At 41.1% G+C, this 12,833-nt stretch overlaps 1 protein-coding gene across 4 annotated transcripts in view; it reads right to left on the reverse strand.

The window, feature by feature from the left end:
• The window catches only part of fhdc1 (FH2 domain containing 1), a 134,573-nt gene that overhangs the window by 83,702 nt on the left and 38,038 nt on the right, over window positions 1–12,833 (reverse strand). For 3 of the 4 annotated variants that reach the window (XM_068040831.1, XM_068040814.1, XM_068040823.1), the window contains one exon: window positions 7,605–7,666. The exons of the other annotated variant lie outside the window; for it this stretch is intronic. In XM_068040831.1, the coding sequence (XP_067896932.1) occupies window positions 7,605–7,666 (62 nt within the window). The remainder of the gene's footprint in view (window positions 1–7,604; window positions 7,667–12,833) is intronic. 4 annotated transcript variants of the gene reach the window in all.

The raw sequence follows: 12,833 nt of genomic DNA on the forward strand, positions 1-12,833 counted from the left end.
CAGTACTACAGTAGTAATTAGGATGCTAACAGGATCTTTTCACTTCTACTGATGCACAAGAGAAGTCTGGGTGCCTGCAAATGATTTCTCCCTCAGTTGTGACGAAATGACTGGTCTCTTCCACCTCCTTTCCCAAAACCAAAATGAGTTCAGGGACCCTGCCTGGGGAATTCTAGATGCCAGGCTGTATCTTACCATTTCACTCAGTTCGCCAATATATTCAACCAAAGGAATTTTTTTTTTTTTCTTTCCAACCTTCTCCCCTCCTCTCCCAAGGCCCTCACTCGAGCTAGCATTTGGCTCCACTGATATTGGCAGCCATTACCACATGTTGCTCAAATTGGCATTCGTTATTTGTAAACCCAGATAGTAAATGTCCACAGGCTATTATCCATAGCCACCTTTAGTCCTGTCCTCAACTGACATACATTTCCAACAGGGAGAAATGGACAGCAATCACTTCCCCCTGCTTTGGACCAACTTTACTATTCTAACTGCGCTCCACTAATACAGTTATGTGCATTGTTGAAAAGCGTATTTCATAATCTTTGAAAGGATTGATTTGGTTGATTTGGGTGATGCATACCAAAAGAGAAGGTGCCTCAGAGAACAGCACAATTCTATTTAATTTGCAAGGTCACAAAATTAGCTCACTGTTGAATAATTACCCAAAATTTATTATCTTGGCTCACAGATAGCCACTTGTGCAAGGTACTGAAGGATGAAAAGTGCCCATGGAACTACATCTTGGCATTGAGTCAACACCTTCAAGAGAGAAAGGGGTGGTATGGGCAGATAATTGAAGGAAAAAGAAAAAAATGTGTATGCCTTTCCCCATTTTATGCTGTGGTCCTCTGTACTGTAGAAGAGATCTTCTAATTCACTGTAATGCATCATCACAGTAATCACTGCCACAGTCCCTATATATACACATGAGCTTCTGCCCAGTCACTCTGGGAAATAAACATATTGGTATTCCAGCCAAGGTATTATGCTGCCACTTCTAATCAGTTCAATACAACCTCTAGCAGAAGGCTTGCCCAATTTTTCTCTACCTTATCCTGGATTGCTGAGGCCGACTGATACACCAGCTGGATTTGGCTAGCTTAACACAAATGAAGGATGTACCTTGGGACTTTCCTGACCTATGTGGTTCAATATTATACTAGACTATCATATCGCACAGTCACTTGTGTACGCACTGTGTAACTGAGTTGCTCCTGTGCTCTAGTACAACACTAAATTTTACTTGCATGGAATGGGTGGGCCAACAACCAGAAGCTACGAAGCTAAAAGGACTCACATTTATACAGTGCCTTTCAATCATCAGGACATTCCAAAGAGCTTCACAGATAATAAATTACTCTTGACGTGTAGTCACTATTATGTAGAAAAATGTGGTAGCCAATTTGTGCACAGTAAAGTCCCACAAACTTCAATCAGATAAATTGCTAGTTAATCTTTTGGTGCTGTTGATTGATGGATCCTGGCTATGACATTGCAAGAACTCCCCTGCTCTTAAAAAAAAATAGTGCCACAAAATCTTTTACATCCAACATACAGGGCCAACTTGACCTTCATTTAACACCTCATCTGAAAGGCAACAACTCCAACAGTGCAGCACTCCCTCAGTACTGCACTGGAGTGTCAACCTAGATGTTGTACTAAGTTTCTGGAGTGGGGCTTGAACTCACAACCTTCTGGCTCAGGGACACGGATGCTACCACTGAGGCAGGATCGACAAGATCAGCAGCATAAGTAATCACAGCACTTTTGTTTGTCTTCAGGCCAGTCAGTATGGGAAGGTTTGTATTTTAACTGACAGCAAGTGAACAAGGGAGGTGCAGAGAGACCAGGAGTTACCATGTGGAGATGAGGCAACAGTTGTCAACGGTTATGCACAGAGCCAAGCTTTCATGTATTGCACAGACAGGCCAGAGCTGCTGCAACAAACTAGCCAACAAAGCTGAGGATCCTAGATAAAGCTGGCCGTCTTCAAATTATAGCCAAGTTAGTGAGTCCCACAGTTGACCCTAATAAACAGTATCCACTATATTGTGGTGTACTGGATCATTAAAAGATTAATATAAAATTAACTTTGCAAAGATATACATATTTGTGTGTCCTTTTGTGGGTTCAGGTTTGCCTGCTGACAAGCTGATGAGTTTCTTCAAAGGCTGAATAAGCAAACAGCTTCCTGGACTTCTGCATGATCACTTGTGCCAAAAATGTATTAATGTGGGAAACTACTTAAACTAATTTCATTTGGAAGAGATCCTTGAGTCTGTATCTCCCAGAATTAGGTCACTGCTGTTAACATTTTCTTCTTTCTCAATTGCAGTTCAGGTAAGTGATCTTGGAAACTGCAACCAGTAATACTAGCTAGGAGATACTGCACAGTATCTCATTTCCTGCAGCTTCTGCGCATCTTAATACAAATATATAACAAAAGCAAGAATGCACTACACACTGTTCATGCGTAAAGTTTTTAATTTCATGAAGTGGTTTGACCTTTCAGCAGTCATCCATTAAATGACAATTATCATTCTAAAATAGCACAGAAGATGATTGGGAGACTTTGAATATAAGAAAATTGCAGGACAGTGAAGACAAAAGACATGTCTATGTTAATCTCAGCAGAAAATACATGACTGGAGCCTATTTACGACTGAGCAGCAAGTATAGAATATTACACGCTCTTGTGTGGTTATTTACTGCAGTTAATTAAGCCATAGAATCAAAATAAGCTTGGGAAATGACTCATTAAAAACCTGGCGAGCTAGATATTAGGCCCTTGAGCACCAAGTTTCTGCTCAATAATATCAACACTATGTTTCCAGAAAATACCATCTATACAAATGTAGCTCAAAATGCCTAGAAATTCAAAGAATAGGAGATGGGTTTGTCGCTGAAATGCAGCTACAAAGACTCATGGACTGTCTCTCCCGTGCCTGTAATTTGTTCTCCTTGACTATAAGCATCAAGAAAAACAGTCATGGGACAAGGTGTTGCATCTCTGCCCCTGATCACACTATATAACACCCCACTGGAAGTGGTTAGAAAATCCTGCTACCTTGGGTCCACAGTGACAGACAATCTGTTCATTGATGCAGAGCTCTATACACGCATAGGGAAAGTAGCTACCACCTTTAGCTGACTCATGAAACACGCATGGGACAACGCCCTTAGGACCAAGCTGATGGTTTGTAAAGCCTGTGTTCTTAGCACCTTACTGGATGGCTGTGAAACATGGGCGACTTACAGCTACCAGGAAAAGAAACTCAACAATTTCCATCTTCACTGTCTGTTGCGCATTATGGGTATATCCTGCCAGATCAAAATTCACAAATGTGGCAGTCCTCTCAAAGGCAGAGCTCCCAAGTGTGTTGGCACTAATCAAACAGAGGTGACATTGGTGGATAGGACACGTCCACAGGGTGGATTGTTTGCTGTGCGTAGATGGAAGGATGACATCATCAGGAGATGGGTTTGACGGGAGCTGGTGCTGAAAAGGCAGGCCACCATATGTGGGACAACCCATCACAAACAAAATCCGCAATAACTCTACCACAATGTGAACACTTATTAATGCCAGAGGATGCGGCATTGCTGGTAGAGGAAGCACATCCACATACACTTTTTCAAATTCAAACATGAAAACTGCTACAGTGTAGCACATCATCCTGTGTCCTGTGTTCAGAAACTAAACGTCACATCAGCAGGATCAGGAAATGTATATTGGAGGCCTATTTAATTTTAAATATCTAATCAAGACTGAATACAATCCACCTTGTTCAACATATAACCAGTGTGAAAAGGACAGTGTAGACAGGCATCCGACACATACAATGATTTGAGTAGTATCAGAAGCTCACTTAGCAGTGAAATAGGCCAGAACACTGGTTAGTTTAAGAGCCACGGAAGCCAGTTAATAATCTCTCAACTATTTGTTCTGCTGATATTAGGGATGTCTTGCAGTCTGCGCTGAAGGAGTATGAGAACAACTTAGAAGGACTATAGTCCAGTACAGCACAAGGTTGAAAAGAATAAATCAAATCGATCAAGGAACAATGCTTGGGTGACACCAAACCTTTATTTTGGAAGCCTACAGATGGTAGGACGAAAAGATTGGCATTATTACGGGTGACATACAATTGAACAGTTGTCCATGTGAAGACTTTGCAAATTGCTATGCAGTTTGATTTGGAGCATCTTAGGCCTGATAATCTTTTAGACTACAATATTCCAGTGATAGCTGCAACAAATCCATGTAACATCATTTTAGAATCAAGAGACGACATCCTGTCACCTGTGCAATAACAGAAAGTCACGCTGTCCCAAAGGCAATGGCATATTGCTACCCATCAGACTACCACCCATTCCAAATGTACAGGGGAAAGAATCTGCTCCTTTTCCTGGCAATCTCACTAACTACAGTAAAATCATGCTCCTCCAATGCCTGAGCAGGTTAAGGCAGCTGAGTTGTACAGACTGGGAAGGTCCCATTTTCTCTCCTTGCTGAATTAGTTGATCACAGCTGCGATTCTGGCATCACAGTGGACATTTAAGTGAAGTATCGGAGATTGATGCTGAGAAACTGTACCCCAGTGGAGTTAATACTTTCAAGAGAGATGGAGGAAAGGAGAGAAAAAAAAAAAGAGAATTCCTTCTTAGTCAAGAGTCAAAAACAAAACTGACTGAGCACTGGCAGAGGAGAACATGAAAGTGATGGAAATACACTGGAATCACAATCACTTTAGACCACTTCATTGTTTACTAAGATTCCCCGTGGAAGCTCCCCTTAATGCTTTGATAGTTTAATTAAATAGTCTCTACATGCGTGCATAACGCAGCATTTTAGTCACGTAATCTTCTTCTTCTTTGGCCTCCTTGTCTCGGGAGACAATGGGTAAGTGCCTGGAGGTGGTCAGTGGTTTGTGGAGCAGCGCCTGGAGTGGCTATAAAGGCCAAATCACATAATGCCAAGCAGAGAAGATGTGGCAATACAGCTGGGTTCAAATGCTCTGTTGGGTAACTGGAGGGGGAACCTCATATTCACTCTGTGGTTATGCTAGGACAAGTTCCGCCAATCAAGGTCACTGTACATTTAGCACTTCTGATAATACACTGTAGCCAAGATAGTCCAATAGAGCATAAACCAGTGGGGCGTGATATGAAGTTGCTTAAGTATTGCATTTGACAAACCTACATTTTTGCTTTGAGAGCTGCTGATTCCTCTATTTTGTTAATATGCCAACTTATCACATGCAAATCTTCCCTTTTTTCTTTGGGCCAGGTTACCTTTTGTTTCATTCTTCCTTTCCCAGTTTTGGCAGAACTATACTGTTATTGCAGGATACTCAGTAGAAATTTCCAGTTCACAGTCCATTGAGAAAAGACATGATCGGTGAACATAGCTGAAAGAGGCTGTGAGGTCTGGTGACTTCTGTTTATCTTTTGGCTGATATTTTTTAAGTCTCCTGCATGCAGTTAGGTTGCTCCCATGACAGTTGGCAAATATTGAAGTAAAATTGGTACCAAGTTAGTACTTGGCACAGCACCATAGAATTTTCCTTCTTTAACTACTGGTTGATTAAATCGTGCTGTTGCGACTATTTTATGTTTGTTTGGTACGCTGCCACCTTTGTTAGTCTAGCTTAGCGAGATTCTGCAGTTTAGAGTAGTTAGAACATCAATATTTATTATTTTATAACTATGCACATCATATTAGTTTGAGTGACTCCTCCAAAGCCTCACTGCATCCAGCTTCAAGTCTCTCTCACATGATCTCTTATATCATCTCAAGATTAACCTTTTCAGACCCTTATAATACAACAACAGGGGTCTGTGGATTGCACCTATGATAAAATACTCCAACCAATGCTGAAGGCCAATAATAAAGGTTCAAAGGCTCTGCCCAACTGTTCCTCTTCAATATGGAATCAATGGAGTAAGCTGGACCTGAGGTTGGGTTATTGTTCTTTAATTAGTTGTTATAATTTGATGATGTTTATTGCTGTTCATTTTCTGTTTTTGTTTGTTCCTCCCCCACTCCTCCCAATGAATGCATGCTTTTGTTAAATATGGAAACAGCATGAAATCAATTTTAAATTTGCGCAAACATTGGCGGTTACTGATTATGCCGTCTACCCGTTATCCTTAAAGAGAAACCTAAGCTATTTTGAGGGCCTGGTCTCATTTCCATTTGATCAACGTTCAAAGGCACCTCATAAATTGGAGAGGTTGGAGATTTGGAGCATTGCTTTGTCTATGATGAAATACTCCAACAACAACTAGTATTTATACAGCACCTTTAAAGTAGTAAAATGTCCCAAGGTGCTTCAGAAGAGCGATCAAACAAAATCTGACACAAGGAACTCTTGGAACAGAGGACCATAAGCTTGGTCAAAGAGGCAGGTTTTAAGGAGCATCTCAGAGGAGAAGAGAGAGGTGGAGAGGCAGAGGTTAAGAGAGGAAATTTCAGAGCTTAGGGCTTAGACAGCTGAAAGCTCAGCCACCAATGGTGGGGTGAAGAAAATCAGTGATGCGCAAGGGGTCAGAACTGGAGAAATGTAGTGTTCTTGGCTGGTTGTAGGGCTATAGGAAGTTAGAGACAGAAAAGGGTGAGGCCATGGAGGGATTTGAACACAAGGATGCGAATTTTAAACTGGACCAAGAGCTAATGTACTGGGAAGTGGTGCGAATTAGCATACAGGCAAACAGACAACATCAAGTGCCAAAAATCATACAGAAGGATAACTCAAAGGCTCTTTCAATTTATTACAGGTCAATATGGGAGAAACTGTCTCACTGTAGAAGAGAGATCTCCTAGCTAAGGATGTACAAGATGAACTAGGTATGCTAGTATCCTGAAGGAGACCACAGAACAGAAACTGATAGCTGCACTTACCTTCAGAACTGCTGGTAGTACAGTCCCTTTCAGGGAAGGTAATTGCAGTTGGTCATTCAGCCCGTGATTCAAGATGTTAGTGAGCACATCTCTACTGAGACTGAATTGGCATAGATATTAACAAGATCTTTGGGCCCACGGAATAGGATTATCCATCCTGTCCCTGCTGTTGTAGAGTGTTAGCAAATAAGAGGAACACTTCACTCACATTATATTTTGAACTTTTAAAACTTGGGAAAGGTTGAGCAATAGATAGTGATTTTTAAACCTAGTTCAAATCTTCACTAAAGCATGAGTTTTTGAACTTTGACAGTATTCTTCTGATTTTGTCAGATCATCCCCAAAAACTGGCATATCTGGTGTCTTAGTAAATATGCCCCCTTGCATTAAATATGTGGGAAATGGAATGCGGGTGTAAGTGTTGCCAAGAGCTGCCTCACCAGTATTAAAATGCTAAGCTGTGCTATAAATGCACCATTCCTTCCATATAGGTTAATTTTCAAAAAGAATAAGAAATAGGACACTTTCCCCCTGTCACCGACGTCCTGAAATTTAAGTAAAATACTTAGTCAATTATGCACAAGCATCTCATGGCAAAATTAAGCAACAGATTAGCAGCATTCCAAGGTACACCAGAGTGTAGTGTACAACAGAAAATGCGATAAAATTCAGATTGGTTCAGAAAACATCTTACCTTTTGAATTGTTTCAGAAATATTCCAATATTCATGCTTCTTTTTGCATCCAAAATATTGATCTATAAAAAGAAATAACACAAAGATGATGGAATAACATAATTCAGAAAATAAATTAAAAAGCTGCTTCTAACCCTCTTGCTGTGTTTGCCATTCATAAAAACTAAACAGACACTGTTTAATGCTGGCCTGGGTTCAATGCTACAATCTAGTAACTTGGGCCCAAATATCAGAATCAGATTGCGTGCCCTGGTTATAACTTACATATTAGTGACATCAACTAATAACTCTGTACTGGTTCTACTCTATAATTATGTCTGATATGTATGACTTGGTTTTGATGACACATAACTGCTAGTACAGCAGTGTGTATAGTTGAAAGGAAATCTTATTTTTTTTTTCTTCAGAGATTTATTGGTTTCTTGCTTAAGATCATAAGCATTCTTTTACCCCTTTCAACATTTGCCAGAATTTATTATTTTCCGTTTATTGGGCTGGATTTTACCTTAGGTGGACGGGAATTCGCCACTGACCAGCCCGGGGATCCGTCCCACGTTTTACGGGTCCCCGGGCTTTAACTGTCCTGAGGCGGCTGAGGGAGGAGGTCCTGCCTCAGTGAGCTGCCGGCTAATCAGCAGGCCGGCAGCTCTTAGTCCCAGCAGCGTCACCGGGAGCGGTGGCCACTACTGCGTCTGCAGCCCAGCCGACCAGATGGATCCAGGAGTCCAGATAAGTTGGATATGCCTCATCAGGGGGATTGGTCCTTCCCTGGTGAGGCTGGAGTGGTCGTTTGGGGGGAGGGGGTGGGTTGGGAGGTGGGGGCGGCCCTCAATCGGGCACCCTGCGACCTTTCACATCCCCAGCACGCCCGCTTGCCACGGGTAAAATACTCGTGGAGGTGGGCGAGGGCCCTTAATTAGCCGTTAAGTGGCCACTTAAGGGCCTTGATTGGCCTCGGGCGGGCCGTTTCCTGACACCACCCGACCGCCGTAAAGTTTAACGGAGGCGGGAGCGGGATGGGTAGGCCTCCCAGAGCCTCCCGCTCAATTTTACGCCGCCCCCACGCCACCATCTGACCCGCTGGGGCTGCGTAAAATTCAGCCAATTGTCCCAGTTTGCTTTTTTTTTTAAACAAAATACTTGAATCTATACTTTCTTAGCAATGGCAAAATCAGGTATGGATAAGGACAAAAACCTTGACTGACTTTGAAGTCTATAGTTGAGTCATTCTTGCTGCAATAGAGGTGAGAGCAGCATTATTTATATGGCATTTCTCAGGCTGTGGGCTGTTTGTGCAGAGAGTAAGATACTGAAGTGAAGCAAAATAATTCATTTAAAACAAAATATTTTGCTGGAGAAACTTGTCAATTATGAACAGCTATGAAGTATATAATTACATTACGTGTTTTTTTTTTACACTAGTCAGAAAGTACATGACTTTGGTTTGACTATGTTTTGGTGTGTGCCCTAGATGTCTATTTATAAATTGGTGAGATGACAAAGAACATAATTTAAATTAATAAGGCCTGCTTGAAAAAAAAATTATCTTCAGGAGAGGTATATGTCTACTTGTAAATACATTTGTTTGCAATGATGTCACTGCAACAGGAGCTGCTTTCTAGCTCTTTCTCAATGCAAGTTTGACATGTGAGATAAAGCACTGTTTTTGAATTAGCAGGTATCAGATTCTGTTTCCTCTACAATTCAGATTGGTCTGTTGTATATTATGGTAGAATAGCTCTGGTAAAGTACCACATTTCTGGTCAACTCTGTTTTAGTAAAAACAGCCATTCAGAACATATTTCACTCTTGGCATCCAAGAAGAATTGAAAAGTTTAAGCCAACTATCTCTTAAATATTACTGTAAATAGATTCATCACTTCAGCTTTTCTTTGCAATATCAGAACTTAGTTTAAATTAAAAACTAAAATCCTCAAAGGCTCAATGGATAAAAACACTCTAATCCTTGTGCTTGACAGAGTTACTGAATCCTGCTTAGGGTAGTGGTGGGGTGTAATATTTGCTATCAATATCCTTAGGTAGTGAAAAACAAAACTCCACAACATTCTGCTTTTCAAAGTGTGTTCTCCTGATCACTGTTCAACAGGTTTTTCCAGAAATACCTCTATGTGGGTAGCAGGTGAGAAAAGGAATGGCTTCAAATATCCACTAATATTTTCTGAAAAGGGTCTTACTTGAAAAATAGCTACTTGGACTAGATATTGAATAATTACCTTCGGAAGAGGAAAGCAAAAGCAGCAAAAAAATTAAAGCTATCAATACTTATGCAAGATTTTAAAATAAGCATATTTAACTATAACTTCAAAAGTCACTTCAAGAATCACCCAAAGTTTAAGCTAGCATGCTTCCTTAGTGACTCAAAATGCCCCATTTCAAATGATGAGATGTCTCCTCCAGTACTTGAAAGGTTAAATACCGTCTGCACTCTGAATAAAATGGAGGCACCAGGCAAAAGAATTTGTTAACATGCAAAAGGCACTTGTTACAGAATGGTCTCCAGGATTTGTATGTTCCCTAATCTATAGCACACGAAAGTATTTAAATGTAAAAAATAATTCACACAAAATGTACATAATACAGAATTATTATTAAAAGTCTGTACCTATTCTTTGGCAGCTCCATTCTTGGGATGTCACATAATTGAAAGCTAATTAGTGTGCAAGCTGACATATTAGCCTAAAAATTACTGTTGATATTAATATTCAATTTCTATCAGAGTCCTCTGTTCCCACTTTTAATACTAGGGGAAAGCAGTTTAAATCCATTGACATAGCTACAAATGACAAGAAATATCACAAAAGCATTAAGCATTTTTCATTAATATCAGCAATAGCATTTTCTAAGCCATTATGTTTCAGCTGGATTGAGAAATATAGCATTGACTTAATTTTTGCCAGAAAACAATCTCAGAATCGAATCAAAGAATCATTACAGTGCAGAAGGAGGCCATTCGGCCCATCGTGTCTGCACCAGCTCTCTGAAAGAGCATCTCCCTCAGTTCCATTCCCCTGCCTTCTCCCCATAACTCTGCACATTCTTCCTTTTCATATAACTGTCTAATTCCTTTTGAATGCTTCAATTGAACCTGCCTCCACCACGTTCTCAGGCAGCACATTCCAGACTTTAACCACTCGCTGCGTGAAAAACTTTTTCCTCATGTCACTTTCGCTTCTCTTACCAAATACTTTAAATCTGTGCCCTCTCGTTCTCAATCCTTTCACGAGTGGGAACAGTTTCTCTCTAGCTATTCTGTCCAGACTCCTCATGATTTTGGAAAGGTCTATCAAATGAACCCTCAGCCTTCTCTTCTCCAAGGAAAACAGTCCTAACTTCTCCAATCTATCTTCATACCTGAAATTCCTCATCCCTGGAACCACTCTCGTGAATCTTTTCTATACTCTCTCCAATGCCCTCACGTCTTTCCGAAAGTGTGGCGCCCAGAATTGGAGGCAATACTCCAGTTGAGGCCAAACTAATGTCTTGTACAAATTTAACATAACTTCCTTGCTCTTGTACTCTATGCCCCTATTAATGAAGCCCAGGATACTGTATGCTTTATTAACCCCTCTCTCAACCTGTTCTGCCACCTTCAATGACTTATGCAGATATACACTCAGGTCCCTCTGCTCCTGCACCCTCTTTAGAAGTGTGCCTTTTATTCTATATTGTCTCTCCATGTTCTTCCTACCAAAATGAATCACTTCCCATTTCTCTGCATTGAACTTTATCTGCCACCTGTCTGCCTATTCCACCAACTTGTCTATCAGGTGCAAGTTATTTTATAAGTAACAATTCTTGTAATCTGAAGTAAAATCTGATCATCTTATCGGCTTTGTCTGTGTATAAAAGCACAAACTACTTCACAACTTTAGGTGTCCCAGCAAGAGAAAAAGATTGTGGATTTACACATTAGGCTTCATTATCCAGAGATATCAGAAGCACAATTTAATAGCATATGTTAAAATACCAGCCCTGAAACTGTGCAGCGTTTCTCCCCCTTCACCCAACCTAATTCCAGCGGGAAATTAGACAAATTCCCAGAGAAACAACAAAACAGCTGTTTATGCTGCTTCTGTGGAGATTCTGCCGATCTCATGATGGAGTTATGGCAGACTGGTAGAATCCCCTCCCCTACCCACCTCCCCTCAACCCCACCCTGCCATGGAATTTCAGAGCCTCTAAAATGAGGATCATTCTACATAATAAAAGCAGCAACAAGAGGTGTTTTAAATATTTCTTCCATACATGTTGTTTCCTTATTTATTACTATTCCCTCAGCCCCTCTTCAGGCCTCTTAATGCAGCATTTGATAGACAGACTTGCCAACCTGACACTCTTGTCTCAGCCTGCAGCTGTGCAACAGTAAGCTTGATTGGCACTTCTCCCTTCCCTACTGAACCACCTATTCTCCATTGAGCACTTCATCCCAAAGGCACCACTCAGATTGGAACTCACCTATGGGAAATTCGAGGCGCAATTCATAACCTCAAAATTAAGTTTACTGTTCTGTTAAGTAAAGTAGAACAGTCCTCTCCTTATAACATTAGTAATAAGAGCAGGAGTAGGCCATACGGCTCCTCAAGCTTGCTCCACCATTCAATATGATCATGGCTGATCCTTGGCCTCAACTCCACTTTCCTGCCCGCTCCCCATATCCCTCGATTCCTGACAGACCAAAAATCTGTCTATTCCAGCCTTAAATATACTCAACAATGGAGCATCCACAACCCTCTGGGGTAGAAAATTCCAAAGATACACAACCCTTTGAGTGAAGATGATCAGGCCCTTATCCCGAGACTATTCCCCCATGTTCTAGATTCCCCAGCCAAGGGAAACAACCTCTCAGCGTCTACCCTGTCAAGCCCCTTCAGAATTTTGTATGTTTCAATGAGATCACCTCTATTCTCCTAAATTCCAGAGAGTGTAGGCCCAAGTTACTGAGCCTCTCATCACAGGACAACCCGCTCATCCAAGAATTAATCTACTGAACCTTTACTGTACTGCCTCCAATGCAAGTGTATCCTTTCTTAAATATGGAGACCAAAACTGTGCACAGTAATCCAGGTGTGGTCCCAACAAAGCCCTGTACAACAGTAACAAGACTTCCTTATCCCTGTACTCCAATGCCCTTGCAATAAAGGCCAACATGCCATTTGCCTTCCTAATTGCTTTTTGTACCTGCATGCTAACTATCGGTGTTCTTGTACG

This window comes from Heterodontus francisci, chromosome 1 (assembly GCF_036365525.1).
Source record: "Heterodontus francisci isolate sHetFra1 chromosome 1, sHetFra1.hap1, whole genome shotgun sequence".
Classification (NCBI taxonomy): domain Eukaryota; kingdom Metazoa; phylum Chordata; class Chondrichthyes; order Heterodontiformes; family Heterodontidae; genus Heterodontus; species Heterodontus francisci.